The sequence below is a fragment of the Helicoverpa armigera genome, chromosome 13 (genome assembly GCF_030705265.1).
Source record: "Helicoverpa armigera isolate CAAS_96S chromosome 13, ASM3070526v1, whole genome shotgun sequence".
Classification (NCBI taxonomy): Eukaryota; Metazoa; Arthropoda; class Insecta; order Lepidoptera; family Noctuidae; genus Helicoverpa; species Helicoverpa armigera.
This window is the reverse complement of record NC_087132.1, coordinates 11241208-11264756: the sequence shown is the minus strand read 5'-3', so window position 1 is coordinate 11264756 and position 23549 is coordinate 11241208. Positions and strand designations below refer to the sequence as shown.

The 23549-nt window shown below is 36.0% G+C and overlaps 6 protein-coding genes across 6 annotated transcripts in view; 3 read left to right on the top strand and 3 right to left on the bottom strand.

Moving 5' to 3' along the window:
• Nucleotides 1-23549, bottom strand: part of LOC110382340 (gamma-aminobutyric acid type B receptor subunit 2) — a 165091-nt gene that overhangs the window by 103968 nt on the left and 37574 nt on the right. The gene's annotated exons all lie outside the window — the stretch shown is intronic.
• Nucleotides 7819-9237, bottom strand: LOC135117730 (arrestin domain-containing protein 4-like). Its single transcript, XM_064037648.1, has one exon. The coding sequence runs from the start codon at nt 9142-9144 to the stop codon at nt 8179-8181; it is 966 nt and encodes a 321-aa protein (XP_063893718.1). The 5' UTR covers nt 9145-9237; the 3' UTR covers nt 7819-8178.
• On the top strand, nt 9780-11024 carry LOC126054552 (arrestin domain-containing protein 2). Its single transcript, XM_049840636.2, has one exon. The coding sequence runs from the start codon at nt 9780-9782 to the stop codon at nt 11022-11024; it is 1245 nt and encodes a 414-aa protein (XP_049696593.2).
• On the bottom strand, nt 14472-15437 carry LOC110382387 (arrestin domain-containing protein 2). The gene has a single exon (XM_021342991.3). It carries the CDS (start codon nt 15435-15437, stop codon nt 14472-14474), a length of 966 nt encoding a protein of 321 aa, XP_021198666.3.
• On the top strand, nt 16065-17309 carry LOC135117714 (arrestin domain-containing protein 3-like). Its single transcript, XM_064037564.1, has one exon. It carries the CDS (start codon nt 16065-16067, stop codon nt 17307-17309), a length of 1245 nt encoding a protein of 414 aa, XP_063893634.1.
• LOC110383430 (uncharacterized) lies at nt 21548-23311 on the top strand. Its single transcript, XM_021344222.3, has one exon. It carries the CDS (start codon nt 21809-21811, stop codon nt 22856-22858), a length of 1050 nt encoding a protein of 349 aa, XP_021199897.3. The 5' UTR covers nt 21548-21808; the 3' UTR covers nt 22859-23311.

Genomic DNA, 23549 nt, shown 5'->3' with positions numbered 1-23549 from the left:
ACTACATATTATAAAATTATACATACTACTGGGATGGCTTGATAAGAGGTCCAAATGAGGGTCTAAATATTAACTTCTAAAAATAATGACTACTTTAGTTGGCGTTGTGTTATAAAGGACGATGGGCGTTTTGGTACCCTGTCCAACAGTGTTGATTCTAGTACCATTGCGTAGGTCTTGGCAAGGCAAAAAATGTTTACTATGACGACTAGTCCCAAATCCTTGTCCATTTCGCGTGACATCGACTAATAGACTGTAATGTTCAAAAATCATCAACGTAGATGTAGTTCTTAAATCCAACTGTATTGAATAAAAATGGTGTGGTATAGTAACAAAAAAACAGGAATTTGGCCTTCTTAGAATGTTTGCCTTCCGACTGCTTTAAAAAAAGGACCTAGCAAACCTTTGCAGTTCACGCAGAACTAGCTTATGTATTTGATGAAAGTCTTTCAGTATCTACAATCAAAAAGTTGAAAAGTCAGGAGACGATGTTTATATAGTACATACTACGACTCAATCTTGCTCTTCAAGAGTTGCTGAGATAATTATGAATTTCTGCTTAAAAAATATGAATAGAAATGTTTTGAACTTTTGTCAAATCAGATGACGATTGTGTTTCCGTAGTATGACTCCATAGACTATTACAACCTTTAGATTATAACAGAGTGTATCTCAAACAATGTAAGATGTCTATTAACTGAGTTTAAAATTGTTACACTGACAACATATGCCTCTTAATGAATTTGCATATATGGATGACATACTTGTTGCTATGTCGATTCAATTTTTATCATTACTCGGATCGGACAGCTAATTGAGACAAGCCCCATAGTTTTTATTATTCTTCACGTAAATACCTTTCTAATGATATATCATACGTTACTGTTGGAGCGGGTACCAAATCCCATACAAAGTGCCCATTGTCCTTTGCAAATTATTGACTCTATTACTACCATAGCACTAAATATCAATGACCATGAATTAATTGGTATATGTAAACTTAAACATAAGAATTTATTTTTTGGCAAATACGCATATTCAAACCTACTTTATACATATCCCGAATCTCATCATTAAAGCATAGAATATTCTTACCAGAACACATACAGATTAGATAAATAAAAACTAAGTTCCCGACGAATTGAGGACCTCTCTATTTTGGAAAGACGGTTAAAAATATCAAGATTTCCTTAAAACCTTTTGTCATCAACCTTCAAACAATTTATAAAAAAAAGTCTTTAAAAAAAAGTATTTCAAGATAAAAAAGTGGCACCTATCAATAAAGGTTGAATAGTGCTTGACAAGCTCGATATAGCAGAAAACCATGAGTCACATTTATGAAGCACCCTCAACCTTACTTCATGTTAGCTGCCTCTACACTACCCAAGAGGTCTTGAGCCGTGGCCTATTTTATTAGACGATAGTACCCCCAATCGATTTTCAACCTTACATCAATAAAATAGAGTTCGGTTTTGTGTAATCTAGCAGTTTGTTAACCAAGACTGTAGGTAAAGAAGTGAAAAATGTTGGACGCCTCTGTTTAATTGGAGTTGGAATTAAATCGTTTTGGTTTCCACGATTTAATTTAATGGTGGAGAAGTGGTAAATGTTCTTGGTTTTTTCTTCTATATGATAAAATAAATAATGTAATCTCTCGAGCCTTTTCCCAATGTCCTTTTAACAATGTTGGGGTCAACTTCCAGTCTAATCGGATACGGTTGAATACCAGTGTTTTACAAGGAGCGACTGCCTATCTTACCTCCTTAACCCAGTTACCTGGGCTACCTAATACCTCTTGGAGAGACTGGTGTCAGATTTACTGGCTTCTTACTACCTGCGACGACTGCCAAGGATGTTCAATGACAACCGGGACCTACAGTTTAACGTGCCGTCCAAAATAAAGTCATTGGTGTCCAAGATATAGAATGACTCAGAGCTCGGCTATTACTGAGCGCTCTCAAGTTCACGCATACAAAGATAGCGTGCGTGCTGTAGGTTTACACACACAAACGTATGGCTCACCCGTTTCCGGTAGATAAAGCTTAATTTATAAAAACAAAACTGTTCTCTGCCTATGCTAATCATCAAAATTTATAGAAATAACTAGAAATATTGTGAAATCTTGCGATGTGATAAAAATTTTATTATTTTTCCTCAAGCTACCAATAAAATTATAGTATATTACCAATACATTTTTCACGTCTGATATTTATAAAAGTACTAGCTACCGCTCGCGGCTTCGCGTGCGTAGTTCGGTTATGTCGCGTTTCAAAGAAAAATCTTCAAAATTCCGGGATAAAAACTATCCTATGTTCTTTCTCAAGGTCATCTCTATCTGTGTACCAAATTCTATTAGACTCAGTTCAGTGGTTTAGACGTGAAAGCGTAACAGACAGACAGAGTTACTGTCGCATTTATAATATTAGTAGGGATTGTATCTGGTCATGTAAAAATGTAGATTTTCTTCATGTCAGTCTCACTTGTTCGACTCGAGCCTCTTTGAGACAAGAACTGGGTCGTTACACATCATAAGGGCTCACGAAGGGCTAGAACTTCACTTTTATACCAGCTGTAGTAGAATTGTGCGGGTGTAAATTCACATCTTGAAAATAAATTATGAAAGGAAAAATTATCATAAAAAAGATTCAGACAGCATCCAGCATCCAGCCAGGATTCGTCGACCTGGTCTGAATTGACGTTCTCTCAGATGTACTAACCTTATCCTTATCCGTTGGTAATAAGAATTAATGATGTTGTTAATGAGATGTAAGCCCAATTTAGTGGAATCGATTGCGCGCGATAATTTTAACATATAATCTTTTTCAATAAGTGGGTTATCTAACACTGAAAGAATATTTCAAATCGGTCCAATGGTCCCTGTGAAGAAGGCGTTGTAGACAACAAACTCTTCATCTTTATAATATTAGTACCCACGGATAAAAAGATCAGTAACGTCTAACAGTCTCTCGCAGACAATCGATTTCCCATCACACGAAAATAAAAACAAAAACGACGCTACCGAAATACAACAGAAATACCTCTATATAAGAAAAATATGATCACCAATCATGAGAACACATTGTTTTCATCTCAGACGAACATTTGTACGATACAAGGATGATTCCATGGAGAACAAAATGACTAGCGGAGGTGCCATAACGGAAAATCTCCTAAGAAAGTAGCGCACTAAAATGCAGGTGTGCGAGGGACGAGGAACGTTACTGTCTTCGCCTTTATACGCCTTCTTTGGACCCGATCATTTTTGTAATACCAAAAATCGTTGACATATGTCTTAAGAACCCAAACGCCTCGTTAGTTCTCTCATTTTGGTCATGCCCACCGTTCGTATTTGACCTAGAAGAAGGCGCCTTGTGTTTTTTTTGTTTCAGCTGAGGAAAATGCCTGACGCATACACACACCGCCCGGAGAGACGGTGAGGTTATGTGGGGCTTGCATCCACTAAAAACCTCAGCTTTTGTGCCGTCTTCTGCCTTTTAGAGACGGACCACGAGGACCAAAGACGACTTTCGTGACCTCTCGGGAGTGGCTGGTCGCCTCCATCTACTGGCGATCCATCTCAGCAGCAGTTCGTGCAATGCAGGTAGCAGGAGTTCCCCGGTCTGCTACCCACTGGCTGGTGCTGAAAGCGCCTGACCTACCTGCATTATGGCATCTCCATTCATCATTCCTTACTCCGTAGTTGGGTCTCACGAAAAATTCAGGAACGCATTATGTTTACGACTAAAACGACGCTGGGAGACGACAGAACCGTCTCGTAAAATTGTGCAGAGGTAAAGCTACGTATGTCATCTTTGAGACGAGACGTCTGTGTTTTTAAATGTTATCTAGTTTTCTTTCTACGTTATTTTATATGTAGGTTGGGAAAACTTCGGCGGTTTCTATCAAATAAAAGATCTGTGTTGTTCAAGTGATCAAGTGTATTTGATCGCGTTTATTTTTATGTATTTTTTCCATATTGGCTGCTTCCCGCGGTTCCGTCCACGTCCCAAGGGAATTGCTTTGCGCACCCAGATAAAATGTAGCCCTTTCTCAGGCTTTGTTTAATGCTTTTGGTGTGAAAGCTGGACAGATAGACAGATTCGGTTTCGAATTTATAATGTTACATTAAAAGATCTTTGATTAATCGTAGTCGGAACACCAAAAAACCGGCCAAGTGCGAGTCGGACTCGCGCACGAAGGGTTCCGTACCATTATTTATAAAACGGACAAAAAAATCATGTTTGGTGTATGGGAGCCCCCCAAAACAGGTATTTAATTCCAGTTTTCAGTATTTGTTGTTATAGCGGCAACAGAAATGCATCATCTGTGAAAATTTCAACTCTCTAACTATCACGGTTCATGAGATACAGTCTGGTGACTGACGGTCGGACGGACGGACGGACGGACAGAGGAGCGAAAACAATAGGGTCCCGTTTTACCCTTTTAGTACGGAACCCTAAAGATTCACAACAGTTAAAGAATACGTTTAATTCAGTAGCAATCATGATGTATTGTTAACGTCAGTATCTCTATGTGAAATATTAAGCTGCATCCGGCTTGATTTCAGAGTAACGGGATGCAACTCTGAAATAAATGATGGGTCAGATCGTCCGTGTGTTTGGGGATTCTATCATATCATATACTTATGGATGACATTTTATTCAGGTACGCAAAAAAATTCTCACATTTACGTTTTCATATTATTATTTTTTTCGATACCTATCATTATGTTCATGCCTGTTTTGTCATTGTATCATCATCATCAGCCTATCGCAGTCCACTGCTGGACATAGGCCTCTCCAAGTGCACGCCACTGTCATTGTATTGAAATCTTTAAAACCCCAAATCTATAAACTTAATGTAATAAGCAAATGTTTTGTTTGTCTCCGAAACTCCTAAACCGATTTGAAAAATTCTTTCACTGTTGGAAAGCTACACTCTCGAGTAACCTAGGCTATATTTTAACCCTTTACACGCAGAAGTTGCCATTAGACACGGGTGAAACAGCGTCAAAACGACTAGTACATACTACAAAAATAAAAGTTCTCCCATTTTTACCCCTCGTTTGAGGATTAAAGGCGAAATGTTACTTAGTTTTTTTATTTCTCCCACCCGTGACCTTATGTGACGAATAATAATATAATGCTGACTTAGAAAGGTTTTTATTGTGCTTTTACCACCAAACAACAAAAGGAACTCGCTAAGTAAAATTTGGACACATTTTCCCACATTTCTTTGGTATGTATTTTGTTATATATTTTTGTGAAAACTGTGTTAACAGCACAGAAACAGAGAAATATTTCGGGGCCTTTTTAGTGAGAACAAAAATAGAATATCAGTATAACTATGTAAATATGTAGAAGTGTTCGAAGTAACTGTTCTTTGGCTGATAGATAATATAATTTGCTTCCCAGTCTACAGTCATCTGTTAATGTCCTGAGTTCTCTATCCTTATTTTTGTTTCTTACTAAGAAACAGGAGGAGTTTCTCCTACTTTTCAAGCCCTCAAAAACCCATCCCAAATCCTATGTTTATGGAAGAAGAGGAGCAACTAACTTCCCAGTAACACATGTATGTCTGTTCATTAGAAGAAATTGGATCCTTCCTTTAACTTTCCTTAAGTTTATCCTGATTTTATGTTACAATGTGGATAATTATTGTAAGTAGGTATGTTTTGATATTGCCCCCATAAAGTAGACTTATCCGTATCAGAGCGGACTTACCCTTATCATATGAAATTGTAGAACATAATTACAAAAGACAAAAGATTCCACATTTAGTACAATTGAGATATTTAAAAATACTGTCTCGTTCCTATTGAGTCCCAAAAGTGGTGTTTAGGGAGCGTAATGAGAACAAAATGTCTTTTATTGCAACCATGAAAATAAACTAACTTTACTCCGGGGATTCGAGAGTATTTAAGTAATTTTGGAGGCCGAATGTATTATGAATTTCTTCTGTATTATGGTATGCATGGAAATGATATCTACTTAGGTATATACTAATATTATAAAGTTTGTTGGTTTAAACACGCTAATCTTAGGAACAAGTGGACAAATTGTCTGTGTTCCATAACCTATTTATCAAGGAAGGTCACTGGAGGAAGCTATTATAGATTAAATAGGTACGATTATACGATTAATAGGTTTCTCGGAGGTTAAATTAGAAAAAAAATTACCACTCTAAGTAAAGTTCCAGTTTGAAAAAGTCATATTGTAGTTCCAAAAGCGAATCGAAATAAAATACTAACACCGTTAGGACTTTTCTAAGAATTCTTCAACTTAATTAGATTTTTTTACAACGACTTGGAATTCCGAGAGATATTTAAGTAAATGTGTCTCTTGGAATTCCAAGTCCAAAGACTGTTGGAGGTCAATGAAGGATCTTTAGAAAACTACCAGTATTAAATAAATCAACACCAATTTTTAAGAAATAATATGTATTACTTATTTTTGGTACCAGCTTTCCGCCCGCGGTTTCACCCGCGTCCCGAGATAACTGCTTTCCGTAGCCGGGTGGTGACAAATACTATCCTATGTCCTTTTTCCGGGTCTAAGCTATCTCCTATCTAACTTTCAGCTTAAACGGTTCAGCCATTCTTGAGTTATAAAATGTGTAACTATCACGACTTTCATTCATAATATGTAAACACATTAGCCGATTTCTCGCCTTTTCACCCGCATGTGGCTTTCCAACAGTGAAAGATTTTTCTAAATCGGTTCAATAGTATCGGAACCTCTAGGTTCCTTTTTACTACATTAGTATAGATAAATGATACCTACCAATAATAATAAAAAATGATAAAGTCAAAGTGAGCTTGTTACATATCGTTGCAAAAGATGAAGTTCCTCAGGACGCGGACAATGTCACGAGCAAAGTTTAGTGTCCTATGGGCCCTATGTTCTATGGGTAGGTAAGTATATAAAAGTCCGAAGTCGGATTGCCGTCCCATCGGGCTATGACAGTGAAGGAATAGTGAGTGCACCTGTGTCTGCGCAAATGCTTGTGCACTATAGTATGTCCTGCACTGCTGGCTGATCTCCTTAAATGAGAACAGCCGCGGTGGCCGAAATCGGCCATTATATAAAAGTAACAATAACTTATAAAAGCGTTCAATTATTTCTGCCCTATTGGCATCGTTAAAACTTTGCTATCAGAGAGGTCAGTCGATATTAAAATGTACAAAACGTTCATAAAATTGGGTTAATTCTGAAATACTATAAAACCTCCTGTTGGTTGCAAATCATGATGAATATCAATGATGAATGAAAGTCATGATGAATATGAATATACAAACGAAGTGTGTAGCTACAGACTAAGTATGTCTTTAAAGTTATGTTCTGGACTTCGATTACATATTAAATAAATTAATAAATAATGTCGGGACACTTTTTCACACACGGTCGGTTTGCCCCATGCTAACACAACTGATAAACTGCATATAGCTACATATATACATATTTAACACGTATTGTAGCACCCAGACCACGGCCAACAAGCATGCTCATCACACAACTGTCGACCGAACCGGGAATCGAACCCGGGAGTCGGGACCTCAGGTTTGGCAGTCCGGCATGGTGACCATTGCGCCATCGAGGTCGTCAACGTCAAATATTCTACGATAAATTATATGTTTCACCTTTGTGACAGAAATGCTGTATCGTAAGTTTATCGCTTAATACGAAATAACTTTTTAGGCACTAATATGTGTGCGTCTAATACAGATACCGGCTATGTCAATGTTCAAGGTTACAACAATTGATTAAATGACTGCGGAGCGATGTAGGTAACAGGAAAACGGACAAAAATAAAACACGATTTGAATAGAAATGAACTTAATTTTAATATATTTTTTATAAAGATTATCAACGCATGCAAAAAAAATATTTATCAAGTCTTAAGACTGATAATCCTACTTAAACCTTAATATTATTAACACAATTTTGGAAGAGAAATAGGGACCAAGATAGCAAGTCGGGACACAATATAATTACTTGTTACATTACACTAAATGACACACGACACAAAATTTAACTATCGTAGAGTGATACAAGTTCCTATGAGTCAACGCACTCATTCAATGACGTATGACACGTTAAAACTAATAAATGTGTAGTGCTTACTTCAAATGACATAAACTATCACTAATACACAGTCCCCATTGAAATCTTCATTTTTCTAATTATTTCCGCTGATAGCTTCTGAATATGAAGGTGGCAGCTCACGCTGGATAAGAGCTGCGTATTCTTCTTTTGTCCATCCAATCACCACTGGAACTCGTGCATACTCCTTACCATAAGGAAAAGGTGCCTTAATCGTCACTTTAACCTCAAATTCTCCTTCCATTATCTTCGAATTTTGTATCGAGTATAACGTATCAAGTACTGGTATAGTTCTCTCCAGTTTTGTCACACTATTTGCCCTTATAGGAGGAGAAGTTTCTTTGGTCCCTGGTATACTCCTTTCTGAAACGTATGTAGCGTTATACTTCGCTTTTGATATATAAGTGTTCTGATGAACAAGCTGACTTTTGATAGAAATGGCGACATTTGAGTCATTCTTCACCGTCATCTTCAGACGAATGCTATCGCCTGGTCTTAAAAATGTTCTGTCTATTTCTCCTTTTACTGTGATCTTATTGTTTGCATTGAAGGAACGTAGCTTATGCTCGACTTTGAAGGGAGCTGGCCCGCGAGTTATTGGATCCACATATCCATAAACAGGTACTTCACGCTCATTTTCAAGTTTCAGTTCAGCGCCAAAAGTTCTTTTTTTTTCAAATTTCACGAAAATTTTGTAGTGTATCCTACCAAAGTCAGTCTTAACTGACGATGGTATATCGTCTGGGAGTAAAAACTCAAATGGGTATGCATAATCTCCAGGTTCAACCATCTCGTCTCCAACTGGTGTAAATAAATTCTTGTTGATGGAGACAACCTCTTCCTTGTTGTTAATGTAAATTGTATCATCGGGCGAATCTGTTTGAGTCCAAACGCATTTTCCACGGCCCTCGAAAGAAATGTCAATACTGTCGTACCGCTTCGGCTTATATATAGAAAACTTCACTATTCCTGTCACATATTGTCCGGCTTTAAAATGTCCGTCTCTTGTTCTGTTAAGAATTATCTGACACTTGGGACTCATGGTTGTAAACGAGTGCGTAAGAGGAGCGCGAGAACACGACTAATGATCACTTCGCTCTACCAGCTAGCGGACTGATCCGATGACTCATGAAATAGCATATGTTGATAATTCTAAACGCAATACGGCTATCAAAATGGAGACAGTTGACCTTAAGTTGATTATATTTTGTCCATTCGCGACGTTGCTGAAGCTGCCTCCCGCACGCACCTCCTCAGCCGCCGCGCGCCTAAAGTGGGCTCGAGCGATAACGCGCACAGACATAGATAATAAATCTTTCGTTATCGAATTATAAAGAGTATACGTATGCAAATTAAACAAAGCGTAGCAAAAACCTGTTATTTCTGTATGACACTACCTTTATCTTTACACAGCATTTTATCTAGATAACCACTATCGATTTATGTTTTTCCAATATCAACCATACACTCGTGTATCTATAGTTACATTTTCTTTATAGATAGATATCAATTCTGGATAGAATCATGATATAAACAAAGTTTGTATCATGATTTCACTTCAGTCTTTATTCAGCCACAATACTGAAAGGTCGACAAAATAATTACTTGATAAAATAAGATTCCAAGATTTTCTTACATACATAATTACAAGTGAAGCTAATATAAGCGTGTTAAAAAATGGGTGTGCTGTGTCAAATATTAATTAATAGAACAGACGAAGGCGTGTTCAGATCTGGACAAACTGTAACAGGAACACTGAAGTATTCTATAGAAAAACCAACGAGATACAATAGTATCGATATTTCGTTTGTAGGCAAAGGCCGTTGCCGTTGGAGCGAAGGAAGTCGAAAAAACAGAAGAACCTATAGCAACGAAGAAGAGTATTTTTCAGCACACCAGAATTTATACACTCCCAAATGTGATGAAATGCTGAAACCTGGATCATTTGAATATCCATTTGAGTTCATAGTGCCATACAATATACCATCGTCCTTTAAGGATTACACATGTACAATAAAATATAAAGTGATCGTGAAATTTGCTAAAAGAAAACTATTTAGTTCTGGTGATACCTTTGAAACTGAAATCCCTATTTGTGGTTGTGTTAGCTCATCACTCCAAGAGCCTTTATTATTTGGGTTAAGAAAAACCCTCACGTCTTTTAAATCAAACAGTAAAGTGAGAGTGAATGCAGAAATAGACAAAGTTCTAGTTGCCCCGGGAGAGAACTTTAATCTGAGGCTCACGATATTCAACGACTCAAATGTCTCTGTAATGGTCAAAACAGAACTTTTAACATTCTTCACCTATGTATCTAGTATTGGACATAAAAAGGTAGTGACGCAGCCTATAGAAGCAACAAAGTCAAATTCAACAAAAATAAAGGCAGGAAGTAAGACGGAGCTAGTGTGTAATGTACCAACATTAACGAGTTTGTACTCGATACAGCATACAAAGATACTGATAGGACAATATAAGGTGAGAGTTATGGTGAAATTACCATTTCCTCATGTTAATGCTGCAGTGGCGATACCGGTGGAAATTGGAGAGATTGGAAATCCTCCCCAGATTGTTGTTCCTCCAGATCTTGAGAACCCCTCTACTTCCTACAGTCTAACAGAAAAGAATTACAGATTCAAACATGAAGAGAATGACGACGATTTTGAAAATTACAATGAAAAAGTAAAATCAGAATATGAAAGTGAAAAAGGTGACGAAAACGAAGAAAGTGACGAAGACGGTAAAACTTACTATGAGCAATTTGATTTGGAATATACAAATGACGAAGAGTTAATAAAATATGCTGACAAATTGAAATTAGAATATACAAGTGAGGAGAACAATAATGAGTTTGAAGAAGATGACAGTGAAATTGAATTGAATGACGATGGTGAAAAAAATTATGTCAAATCGCCGAAATGAGAAATTATAAGATAAAAACCGAAGATTTGACTAGTCGAGGTAAATACCTACCTAATCGCTTCGGCTGCCTATCTATGAAGCAAGACGCGGCTGGGTATAGTATTTTTGGGAAAGTCCTACCAAATATTGTTCTAAATTCTATTGCGTAGTAAAAATAAGAGTCTATAATGTTGTAAAGATAATTATGTTCTAAATAAAAATGCTTTATAATAACATAGATGTTTTTTCTTCATCCTCTACCTTTGACCGGATTTCAAAACTACATACACATATATTTATACCTACATATATTTATATATATTATGCGCTTACATACATATTTGGTCCTCGTTTGTCAGTTGTATCATCCCAAATGATTGGTGTCTTAAATAGTTCAGGCGCACAATCATAGATTTGTGATAACATAATCTGAACTCTTACAAATAATCTTATCTTTAATATTAGACTTTCTTAACTGATAATTGCTGATGAAGTACATTCTTTTAGTTGATAAATTGTACCTACAAGCTGTTGATTTGCACCCATGCCAAATTCAAGATCGAATGATTCACGACCCAAATCAACAATAAAATTGGTACGTAATTATTTTTATTTATTTACGGAAATGCCGTCAGTGTAGCCCAGCCGTTTTTAAAGTCAGCGTGTGTGTTACTAGTCTTACAACTGCGCTGCGCTTTCACACAATCATTTATTTTTATATAAATATTTTTTTGTCGCTTCCAGTCTCATGAGCTCAACACTATATTTTTAATCAAATTAAACTTAAAATACCCCTCTAAGTTTCGTCCCATTTTGAAAAAGTCACATTGTAGTTTCAAAAGCAGCGAATCGAAATAAAATACTAACACCGTTAGGACTTTCCTAAGAATTCTTCAACTTAATTAGATTTTTTTACAACGACTTGGAATTCCGAGAGATATTTAAGTAAATGTGTCTCTTGGAATTAAAAGTCCAAAGAATGTTGGAGGTCAATGAAGGATCTTAGAACACTACCAGTATTAAATAAATCAACACCAATTTGTATGAAATTATATTACTTATTTGTATTTGGTACTAGCTTTCCACCCGCGGTTTCACCCGCGTCCCGAGATAGCTGCATCCCGTAGCCGGATGGTAACAAATCTATCCTATGACCTTCTCCTGGGTCTAAACTATCTCCTATCTAATTTTCAGCTTAAACGGTTCAGCCATTCTTGAGTTATAAAATGTGTAACTAACACGACCTTGATTCATATATTAATATAGATCAGCCGATTTCTCGACATTTCACCCACATGTGGCTTTACAACAGTGGGATATTTCGTTATTCGGTTCAGTAGTATCAGATCTATCTATCGCCTCTAGGGTACAAACAAACAAAAATGTTTCCTTTTTATTACATAAGTAAAGATAATATAGAAAATAACGAACACCCTCTGTACTATAAATTATCCCTACCAATAATAATAAATAATTTCTAATGTCAAAGTGAGCTTGTTACATATCGTTGCAAAAGATGATGTTTCTTCGAGACGCGGAAAATCTAGTGTCCTATGTCCTATGGGTAAGTATATAAAAGTCCGAAGTCGGGTTGCCGTCCGAAGGAATAGGGAGTTCACCTGTGTCTGCGCAAATGCTTGTGCACTATAATATGTCCTGCGCAGCTGGCTGATGTCAGCCATTATATAAAAGTAACAATAACTTTTAAAAGCGTTCAATAATTTTAACCCTATTGGCATCGTTAAAACTTTGCTATCAGAGAGGTCAGTCGCTATAAAAATGTATAAAACGTTAATAAAATTGGGTTATTCCTGTTCGGTAACACCCTTTCGTGAACACTGTGGACGACCGGGAAAAAAAAGTTTCGTTCGTTCACAGTGTTGACGAACGGTACTTATTATTTCGGGTAATTCCCGTTCGGTAACACCTTGCGTTCCTGTCGTCAACACTGTTGACGATCGGGAAAAAAAAGTTTCGTTTGTTCACAGTGTACATGACTGCTGGTTTTTATTTGTTTGGATTTTTGAAATGCTTTAATTGATTATGTTAGATCTTTTAAAACACAATTAACTAGAGAATAAAAAAATGGCCTTGTCATGTTCATAATAATCATTTTACGCTTTAAAAATTCATGACGTGTTTTATTTTTATTTCTATATTTCAAAAATAAAAACTAGCATTCATATACACTGTGAACGAACGAAACTTTTTTTTCCCGATCGTCAACAGTGTTGACGACAGGAACGAAAGGTGTTACCGAATGGGAATTACCAGAAATAATAAGTACCGATCTTCCACAGTGTTCACGAAAGGGTGTTACCGAACGGGAATAACCCATAAAATTGGGTTAATTCTCAAATACTATAAAACCTCCTGTTGGTTGCAAATCATGATGAATATCCATGATGAAAGTCGTAATGAATATGAATATACAAACGAAGTGTCTAGTTACCGACTAACAGCCAGTTTCTTCATCAAAAGTTAAAGCCAAAGTAAAAGTCAAAGTAATGTCTAAAGTAAAAGTAGCGGTCAAATTCAATTTTTCTCTTAGTTTTGCTGTCACTTTAGCCTTGAAAAAACGAATTCGATCGTTACTTTTACTTTAGACATTACTATAATTTTTACTTTTGATGAAGAAACTGGCCGTAAGTATATCTTTAAAGTTTATGTTCTGGACTTCGATTACATATCAAATATTCTACAGTAATTATATGTTTCACCTTTGATTTAATTATATTTTTCACACAAATGCTGTACCGTAAGTTTATCGCTTATTCTCATCGGCAAAAATAATATGAAATAACTGTTTAGGTATTAATATACATATGTGTGCGTCTAATACAAATACCAGCTATGTCAATGTTCAAGGTTACAACGATTGATTAAATGACTGCGGAGCGATGTACGTAACAGGAAAACGGACAAAAATAAAACACGATTTGAATAGAAATGAACTTAATTTTAATTCAAGAGGAAACAAAACATAATTTGAATCTTCTGAAAAGGGCAAGTGACCATGTTATGTCAAAAACAGCTGTATTTATTAATCATTCATGCAAGTAACTTTTAAAACCTGAAGACATAACAAATAACTTAATTTTAATATATTTTTTTGAAAGATTAAATCAACGCATGCAATAAAAAATATTTATCAAGTCTTAAGACTGATAATCCTACTTAAACCTTAATATTATTAACACAATTTTGGAAGAGAAATAGGGACCTAGATAGCAAGTGGGGACACAATATAATTACTTGTTACATTACACTAAATGACATACATACGACACAAAATTAAACTATCGTAGAGAGATACAAGTTCCTATGAGTCAACGCACTCTAATTCAATGACGTATGACACGTTAAAAATAATAACTATCATGATAAATGTTTAGTGCTTACTTTAAATGACATAAACTACTTATCACTAATACACACTACACAGTCGCCATTGAAATCTTCATTTTTCTAATTATTTCCGCTGATAGCTTCTGAATATGAAGGTGGCAGCTCACGCTGGATAAGAGCTGCGTATTCTTCTTTTGTCCATCCAATCACCACTGGAACTCGTGCATACTCCTTACCATAAGGAAAAGGTGCCTTAATCGTCACTTTAACCTCAAATTCTCCTTCCATTATCTTCGAATTTTGTATCGAGTATAACGTATCAAATAATGGTATAATTCTCTTCAGTTTAGTCACACTATTTGGCCTTATAAGAGGAGAAGTTTCTTTGGTCCCTGGTATACTCCTTTCTGAAACGTATGTAGTGGAATACTTCTCTTTTGATATATAAGTGTTATGACGAACAAGCTTACTTTTAATAGAAATGGCGACATTTGAGTCATTCGTCACCATCATCTTCAGACGAATGATATCGCCTGGTCTTAAAAATGTTCTGTCTATCACTCCTTTTACTGTGATCTTATTGTTTGGATTGAAGGAACGTAGCTTTTGCTCGACTTTGAAGGGAGCTGGCCCGCGAGTCAATGGCTCCACAAATCCATAAACAGGTACTTCACGCTCATTTTCAAGTTTCACTTCAGCGCCAAAAGTTCTTTTTTTTTCAAATCTCACGAAAATTGTGTAGTGTATCTTACAAAAGTCAGTCTTAACTGACGATGGTATATCGTGTGGGAGTAAAAACTCAAATGGGTATTCATAATCTCCAGGTTCAACCATCTGGTCTCCAACTGGTGTAAATAAATTCTTGTTGATAGAGACATACTCTTCCTTGTTGTTAATGTAAATTGTATCATCGGGCGAATCTGTTTGAGTCCAACTGCATTTTCCACGGCCCTCGAAAGAAATGTCAATACTGTCGTACCGCTTCGGCTTATATATAGAAAACTTCACTATTCCTGTCACATATTGTCCGGCTTTAAAATGTCCGTCTCTTGTTCTGTTAAGAATTATCTGACACTTGGGAGTCATGGTTGTAAACGAGTGCGTAAGAGGAGCGCGAGAACACGACTAATGATCACTTCGCTCTATCAGCTAGCGGACTGATCCGATGACTCATGAAATAGCCTATGTTGATATTTCTAAACGCAATACCGCTATCAAAATGGAGACAGTTGACCTTAAGTTGATTATATTTTGTCCATTCGCGACGTTGCTGAAGCTGCCTCCCGCACGCACCTCCTCAGCCGCCGCGCGCCTAAAGTGGGCTCGAGCGATAACGCGCACAGACATACATAGATAATAAAGCTTTCGTTATCGAATTATAAAAAGTATACGTATCCAAATTATACAAAGCGTAGCAAAAACCTGTTATTTCTGTATGACACTACCTTTATCTTTACACACCACTTTATCTAGATGACCACTATCGATTTATGTTTTTCCAATATCAACCAAACACTCGTGTATCTAAAGTTACATTTTCTTTATAGATATCAATTCTGGATTACTATAAACAAAGTTTGTATCATGATTTCACTTCAGTTTCTATTCTGCCACAATACTGAAAGGTCGACAAAATAATTACTTGATAAAATAAGATTCCAAGATTTTCTTACATACATAATTACAAGTGAAGCTAATATAAGCGTGTTAAAAATGGGTGTGCTGTGTCAAATATTAATCAATAGAACAGATGACGGCGTGTTCAGATCTGGACAAACTGTAACAGGAACACTGAAGTATTCTATAGAAAAACCAACGAGATACAATAGTATCGATATTTCGTTTGTAGGCAAAGGCCGTTGCCGTTGGAGCGAAGGAAGTCGTAAAAACAGAAGAACCTATAGCAACCAAGAAGAATATTTTTCTGCATATCAGAATTTATACACTCCCAAAGGTGATGAAATGCTGAAACCTGGAGAATTTGAATATCCATTTGAGTTCATAGTGCCATACAATATACCATCTTCTTTTAAGGATTACACATGTACAATAGAATATAAAGTGATCGTGAAATTTGCTAAAAGAAAACTATTTAGTTCTGGTGATACCTTTGAAACTGAAATCCCTATTTGTGGTTGTGTTAGCTCATCACTCCAAGAGCCTTTATTATTTGGGTTAAGAAAAACCCTCACGTCTTTTAAATCAAACAGTAAAGTGAGAGTGAATGCAGAAATAGACAAAGTTACAGTTGCCCCGGGAGAGCACTTTAATCTGAGGCTCACGATATTCAACGACTCAAATGTCTCTGTAATGGTCAAAACAGAACTTTTAACATTCTTCACCTATGTATCTAGTATTGGACATAAAAAGGTTGTGATGCAGCCTATAGAAGCAACAAAGTCAAATTCAACAAAAATAAAGGCAGGAAGTAAGACGGAACTAGTATGTAATGTACCAACATTAACGAGTATGTACTCGATACAGCATACAAAGATACTGATAGGACAATATAAGGTGAGAGTTATGGTTAAATTACCATTTCCTCATGTTAATGCTGCAGTGGCGATACCGGTGGAAATTGGAGAGATTGGAAATTCTCCACAGATTGTTGTTCCTCCAGATCTTGAGAACCCCTCTACTTCCTACAGTCTAACAGAAAAGAATTACAAATTCAAACATGAAGAGAATGACGACGATTTTGAAAATTACAATGGAAAAATAAAATCAGAATATGAAAGTGAAAAAGGTGACGAAAACGAAGAAAGTGATGAAGACGGTAAAACTTACTATGAGGAATTCGATTTAGAATATACAAATGACGAAGACTTAATAAAATATGTTGATAAATTGAAATTAAAAAATACAAGTGAGGAGAACAATAATGAGTTTGAAGACGATGACACTGAAATTGAATTGGCAGACGATAGGGAAAAACATTATGTCAAATTACCGAAATGAAAAACTATAAGAGAAAACCTTAGATTTGACTAGACTAGAGGTAAATACCTATCGAATCATCAATTACTTCACCGTATTCCAATCAATGTTTGGGTCGGTTTCCTAAGTATATAAAGCAAGATGCGGCTGTGTACCTATAGTATTTTTGGGAAAGTCCTACCAAATATTGGTACGTGGACGTAATTTCTATTACATCGTTTTAATATAAGTCATTGATATGGTCTGAATAAAAATGCTTTATAAAAAACATAGATGGTTTTTTTTCTTCACCTTTAACCGGATTCCAAAATTATATTTGGTCCCCGTTTATCAGTTGAATCATCCCAAATGATTGGTATACCTAGTCATAAATAGTTCAGGCGCGCAATCATAGATTTGTGATAACATAATCTGAACTCTTACAAATAATCTTATCTTTCATATTAGACTTTCTTAACTGATAATTGCTGATGAAGTACATTCTTTTAGCTGATAAATTGTACAAGCTGTTAATTTCAGACTTTACAGTCCAGGTTTCCTCAAGATGTTTTCCTTCACCTTTTTTATCAGCCATTGGTGTCCAAGGTATACTGGAACAAAATCTTTATATAAAGCTAAATATTGAATGTAATATCATAAAATATAGGTCGGATACAAAGGTTATCTTCGCTCCAGAATTTTACTCGCTAGAGGTAATCGTCGGCCTATTTCGTTTTAGTATTTATGAAAGCAATTTTCCTTATTTAGGAATGTCGAATAAAATATCTAGTATATGAATAAAGGCTTATAATTTTCAACAAAATCTTAATAATAAAAAACATTTAGTTTAATACGAGCCAACCCCAACATAGTTGGGAAAAAGGCTCGCAGTATGATGATGACGTAGTTTAGTTAGCAACATAATTCTTCAATTACGTTTGATTTTTTTTCCATTTCTCAGTCAGTTTAAACAAAATAAGCCAGTAAGCCTAACAACCAGTCTTACCTTAAGTATTTGGTTGCCAGGGCAACTCGGTTAACAAGGTCACACCGGCAGTCGCTCCTTGTAAAACGCTGGTACTCAGAAGCCGACTCAAACATAGTTGAGAAAAGACTAGGCATATGATGAGTCAGGTTAAGGCAGTGTGTAAGTCAGGTTAAGTAAGGAATAATGATAAAAAAATACAATTTTACTAACTGATAAATGCAAAGGAAACCCCTGTAAGAAAAGTAAGATAGGTATAATATACTCAATATCAAGTCTGAAAAGATAAGAAAAGCCTGATCGCCTAGACCTAGCGTGGTGACTTACATCTGATAATACAATAGGTGTATTATCTACAAGGTAAACTGCCCAAAAATAGTGGCCTTATCATGATGAAATCAGCATTTTTACTAGTATTATCAGTTCTAGACAGATATAGGTAATGTTTATATGAAAACAATTCATGATTCACAGTTGCAACATAATGTGAAAGATAAAACAAGGATATCCTTACGATAATCTTTATGTGCGGATTTACTGATAAATACATTAGAATTTAGTTTCCTCGTTTACATTCCCATTGCTCTTATTTATGTAGGTATATACCAGGACACTGTTGAGTGGTCAGAAGCCAGTACCTAAGTCTGACACCAGTCTAACCAAGGGGTATTGGGTTGCTGGGTAACTGGGATGAGAGGGTCAGATAGAGCAGTAGCTCCTTGTAAAGCACTGGTGCTCAGCTGAATCCGGTTAGACTGGAAGCCGACCCCAACTTAGTTGGGAAAAAGGCTCGGAGGATGATGATGCTAAGGACACTGTTGAGAAATCCAAAAAATATTTAAAGGTTAGGATATTTGCTTGCAGTAGAAATAGGCAATAGGCTTATTTTTTAATAGCTAGCTGTTAGATACTTCCCTGCTAATTTCGGCTATGGTGACTGCTTTCAATTATTATTTAGAGAGGAGAGCTATTAACAAAGATATGACTGCTGGGAAATTGAAATCAGGGCCTCCACCTGCCTCTGGGATCCTATCGAGTAAATTTTTTCCCATTGGGCATAGGTAGTTCTCGCGTTTTTTTTCCTAGGAAGCCCGTAGAACATAGACTACCCGCCTATGTTCAATGTAATGTATACCATTTTGACAATATATCTTTTTGATAAAAGACTTAAAAATAACCCTGTATATGTATATCCCGAGTTACAAAACACCTTTTTTATAACAATCGTTCAGACGTTTCTGATCAGCAAGATTGCTTAACTACTATAAATTCCCGAAGTATAATATGCATAGGTTCACTCCCTTTTACAAGTCAACTTAAATATCTAACCACGTTACAAAAAAAGCCGAAAATATACAAGTAGATAATCCCCTACTTTACGTAAATTGCTTTCACTGAAAAGATTACAAAAGGATAATCAGAAAAATTTCAATATATTAACTTCTATTTTTGGAAAGGTAGGCATCGTAAAGAAAGATTGAGGTCGCTACACCTTTTGGTTCAGGCTTAGAGCATTCAAACAGCCGGAATCGCCATAAGCACCAATCTCTTCGCGATTTCACATCGTTACCCACGTTCATTACAAAATTGACTAACACAAGCATGACTTTCATGCACACATATTAAGAAGTCGTGGTGGCCTAGTAGCTAAGGCCTGCCTCAAATACGAGTGCACGTGTGTTCGATTGCAGGTCGAGCAAACTCCAATGAAACTTCTTACACATACACCAGAATAAAGATGAAGGAAAACATCTTGAGTAAAACTAGAATCTACAATACAGGGATTAATATGAAGAAGAAAAAAAAATATCAAAGGATAAAGTCTGGAATCGCTTATCCGCAAGTGTTTAACGTTCATTCTTTCTCTGCACGAAAGGATGACTGATCGTTAGGCTTGTATGTAGTTGTGTTAATGGCTTCTCCAGTTATTTAAAATGCTCTAAGTGCTCTAAGTTCAGGTATTCTGAATTCGTAATATCTAGAAAAAGGTTAGAAATATCTTGAGATTTAAGAGATTGGTCTCATCAAAATTGTAGAGGTAGGATTTCGAATTAAAAGTAATAAGTATGCAAAGCAGTGACGACGTATTAACAAAATTGGAACTTTCAGTTATGCGAAGCTAGATGGTATAAATGTAATAGCATAAGATTAAAATCAGGAATAATAATAGCCTTGAATTAAATTTTCATATTGAATATTTTTGGCAGTCACCTAGAAAGTCTTTCATTGAAAGCCATTAGTTTTAACTAATAAAGCATTCCATAGTCTTTATAATATATAGGCAAAAGTTGTACATGGACTTTATATTTAGTTTCTTCAGGTAATGTGGGAACTACTCCGCACACCGGAAAAAAGTAGCCTACGGTATATCTCTATATTTTATGAGCTATCTAATAGCGTAAGAATTTTTCAAATCGGTCAATTATTTCATAAAGTTACCTCGTTCAAACACACTCTTCAGTTCTAGAATATTAGGCAGTACCTTTAAATGTAATATAGCTAAAGAGTTTGTGTTTTTGTTTATTTGAAAGCGGTAATTTCAATGCCGCGATAAAGACCTACGTAATATCAGTCCTATCTGCCTGTTGAACGTATCGCTCAAGGAGAACAAAATGATTAGCGGAGATGACATAACGCAAAATCTACTAAGAAAGTAGCGCGCTAAAATATGGGTGTTCGGAGATCGAAGAACGTAACTATCTCTGCCCTTACATGCCTTCTGTGGAACCCGAAAATTACTTTCAAAATATTTTTTTCTTTTTGAAAAGGAACGCGAAAGCTTTGTAAGCTCTTATGGCATCTCCGCTATCTTTCCTTCTTCCGTGGTCTAAATTCAGAATGGTGTGACGTCACACAGATTAATCAATGAACGTCGACGTACATAGCGAAATATGAGTGTCTCTTTCAGACGCGCTGAAAGATTGTCTGCCTCTCTGTCTAGCAGTGACGTTCGGATACATTGCTCGATCATCATTGTTTACGCTAGAAAAATTGTTCAATGGATAAAGGCAGTTTTAAAGCTATTTGGTCGCTTAGATATTAATTTATTTATATATTTAGTAGTTTTAGGATAAATATTAAGATATGAACTGCAGGTCTATGATTTATAACCGAAGAGTCTTCTCGCCGTAGATTCAACAGTGATACGAAGCGTGTATCCGAACGCGCAGGTATCGACATAATAATATTTATGTCAGCTGTATCGAACGTCTGACGCTCTTCTAGTATTTATAAAATTATTATTTTCCTGTTGAAATAACTCAAACACGGCGTTAAAACGACTCCTATGTTTTACACAAAGATATAGTGCTCTATAGTTTGCAGAAATAATATTTTTTATTATGGTTTTTGTTGTGACATTTCTCTCTGTGTTTGTTTAACGGAAAAGATCATCCATATCACCAATACCTCCGAGGTTTATCTTTTTACTTTGATATTATCTGACAGCCTATTCAGTTGCAAAGGAGTCACATCTGAGAAAATAGTGTGTGAAAATAAAATAATTCAATAAATTAAATGTGAATAAATTTTGACCAGCACAAACTAGCGCACAAAAATGGGAATATTTTGCCAAATAAACTTGTTCAAACCACCTGACGGTGCTTTTTATAGTGGGGAAGCCGTTAGTGGTATGATAAAGTATGGGCTCGATGAACCAATGGAAATCGACAGGATCACCGTATCTTTAAAAGGAGCTGGCGATTTGAAGATGACGGAGAGGACAAATAAAAGAAACAGGCGACATACATTCGGCGCTAGTGAAGTGTATGTCGACACTGACGAAGTGATGCAAGAAGGCAAAATCAAAGTTCCAGCGGGATCTTACGAACTGCTCTTCAATTTTAGACTACCCCAAAACGTGCCCCCATCGATTGAATACAACAAACACATACCACGATATGCAGTCAGCTGCAAGATAAAGTATTACGTCCGAATAAAATTTGATAGACCTGGCTGGTTCACTTTTGCCAAACATTTCCGTAAGGAGATCACTGTTGCGTCCACCATAAAGCCCAGACTGTCTATGGAACCAGTCATGTATGGACAGAGAAGCACATTAATCCAACTTTTCAAAAGCAAACCGAGCACTGTAATCATGAAAGCAAATGTTCTCAATTCTGTCATACCAAATGGAGGGAAAGTCACAATCGAGTCTGAGATCCAAAATGACACAAATATAAGTATCAAAACTGTTGAGATTAAAATGATGGAAATGTACACTTTTAAAGCAACTGGACATACTGACGTAAAAGTGTATGAAGATGTTCCTAGCTGTGAATGTAAAACTGCACCAATAAGAGCTGGAGCTACTCAAAATCTGCCGGTAGATATCGTTGTACCTTTAGATAGAGTGTCTTTAGATAACTCTAAGATTGTGTCAAGAGATTACATTGTCAGAATTACATCTGTACTGCCGTTGCCTCATAGAAATGTGGTGTTGGATATACCAGTGCAAATAGGGGATAACGTCCAGCGGCAGGAGGTCGTTGATCTTCCTCCGTCCTATTGGGAGGCCATGGGTGAGGTTGACAAGGATGATGACGAAAGTGATGGGGAAGCTGCCGGTGATGGAAAGAAGGGTGGTAAAAAGGAAGCAAAACCTTAAGCTTAAAGACACTAAATCTTTGAGAGGAATGAAACAGGTTTTCCCATTGAATCGAATTGAATGGGATAGGGTGTTCCTAAAATATTGATATTGTTTATCTTTTTGAATCTTAATGTTTAGAATTTTGAGTGTTATACCTAGATATTTATTAAATGTTTTATTATATAAAAAAATATTGTAATGTAATCTAATATGAATGGTGGCCAAAGTATTATAACTATTTTTAGAGTTTACTTCGAAATTTCTGGTGTCTACACTTTTATGATATCATGTATGTCTAGTATGCGACTATTGCGTATGTACTTATAAAGTGTTCTATTATTGTAAATCAAGTATTAAATATTTCCACCGATCAAAATTATATCTTACCGTTAATGTCTTAAGACTCAAAGCTATGTGTATTTTAGAGAAAGTGTAAATTATGTGTGATTTACATTATATCACTTAAATGTTTGTCTTCTTGTTTTATTTGTACAATTACGAGCTTTTTATCTTATGTTATCGTATTATTTTTTCTTTACTTTTCTATACTACCTTGTCTTCTTTCTCCTCTTCTTCTCGAATATTATGTTTCCTCGCAGCCGAATTTAGTCAAGTTTAAAATTCATGAATGAGTTCGATCATTTTTTTTTGTTATTTTCAATCTACAATAATTTCACCGCTCCCTTTCTCTATTATAATCTCTATCTCC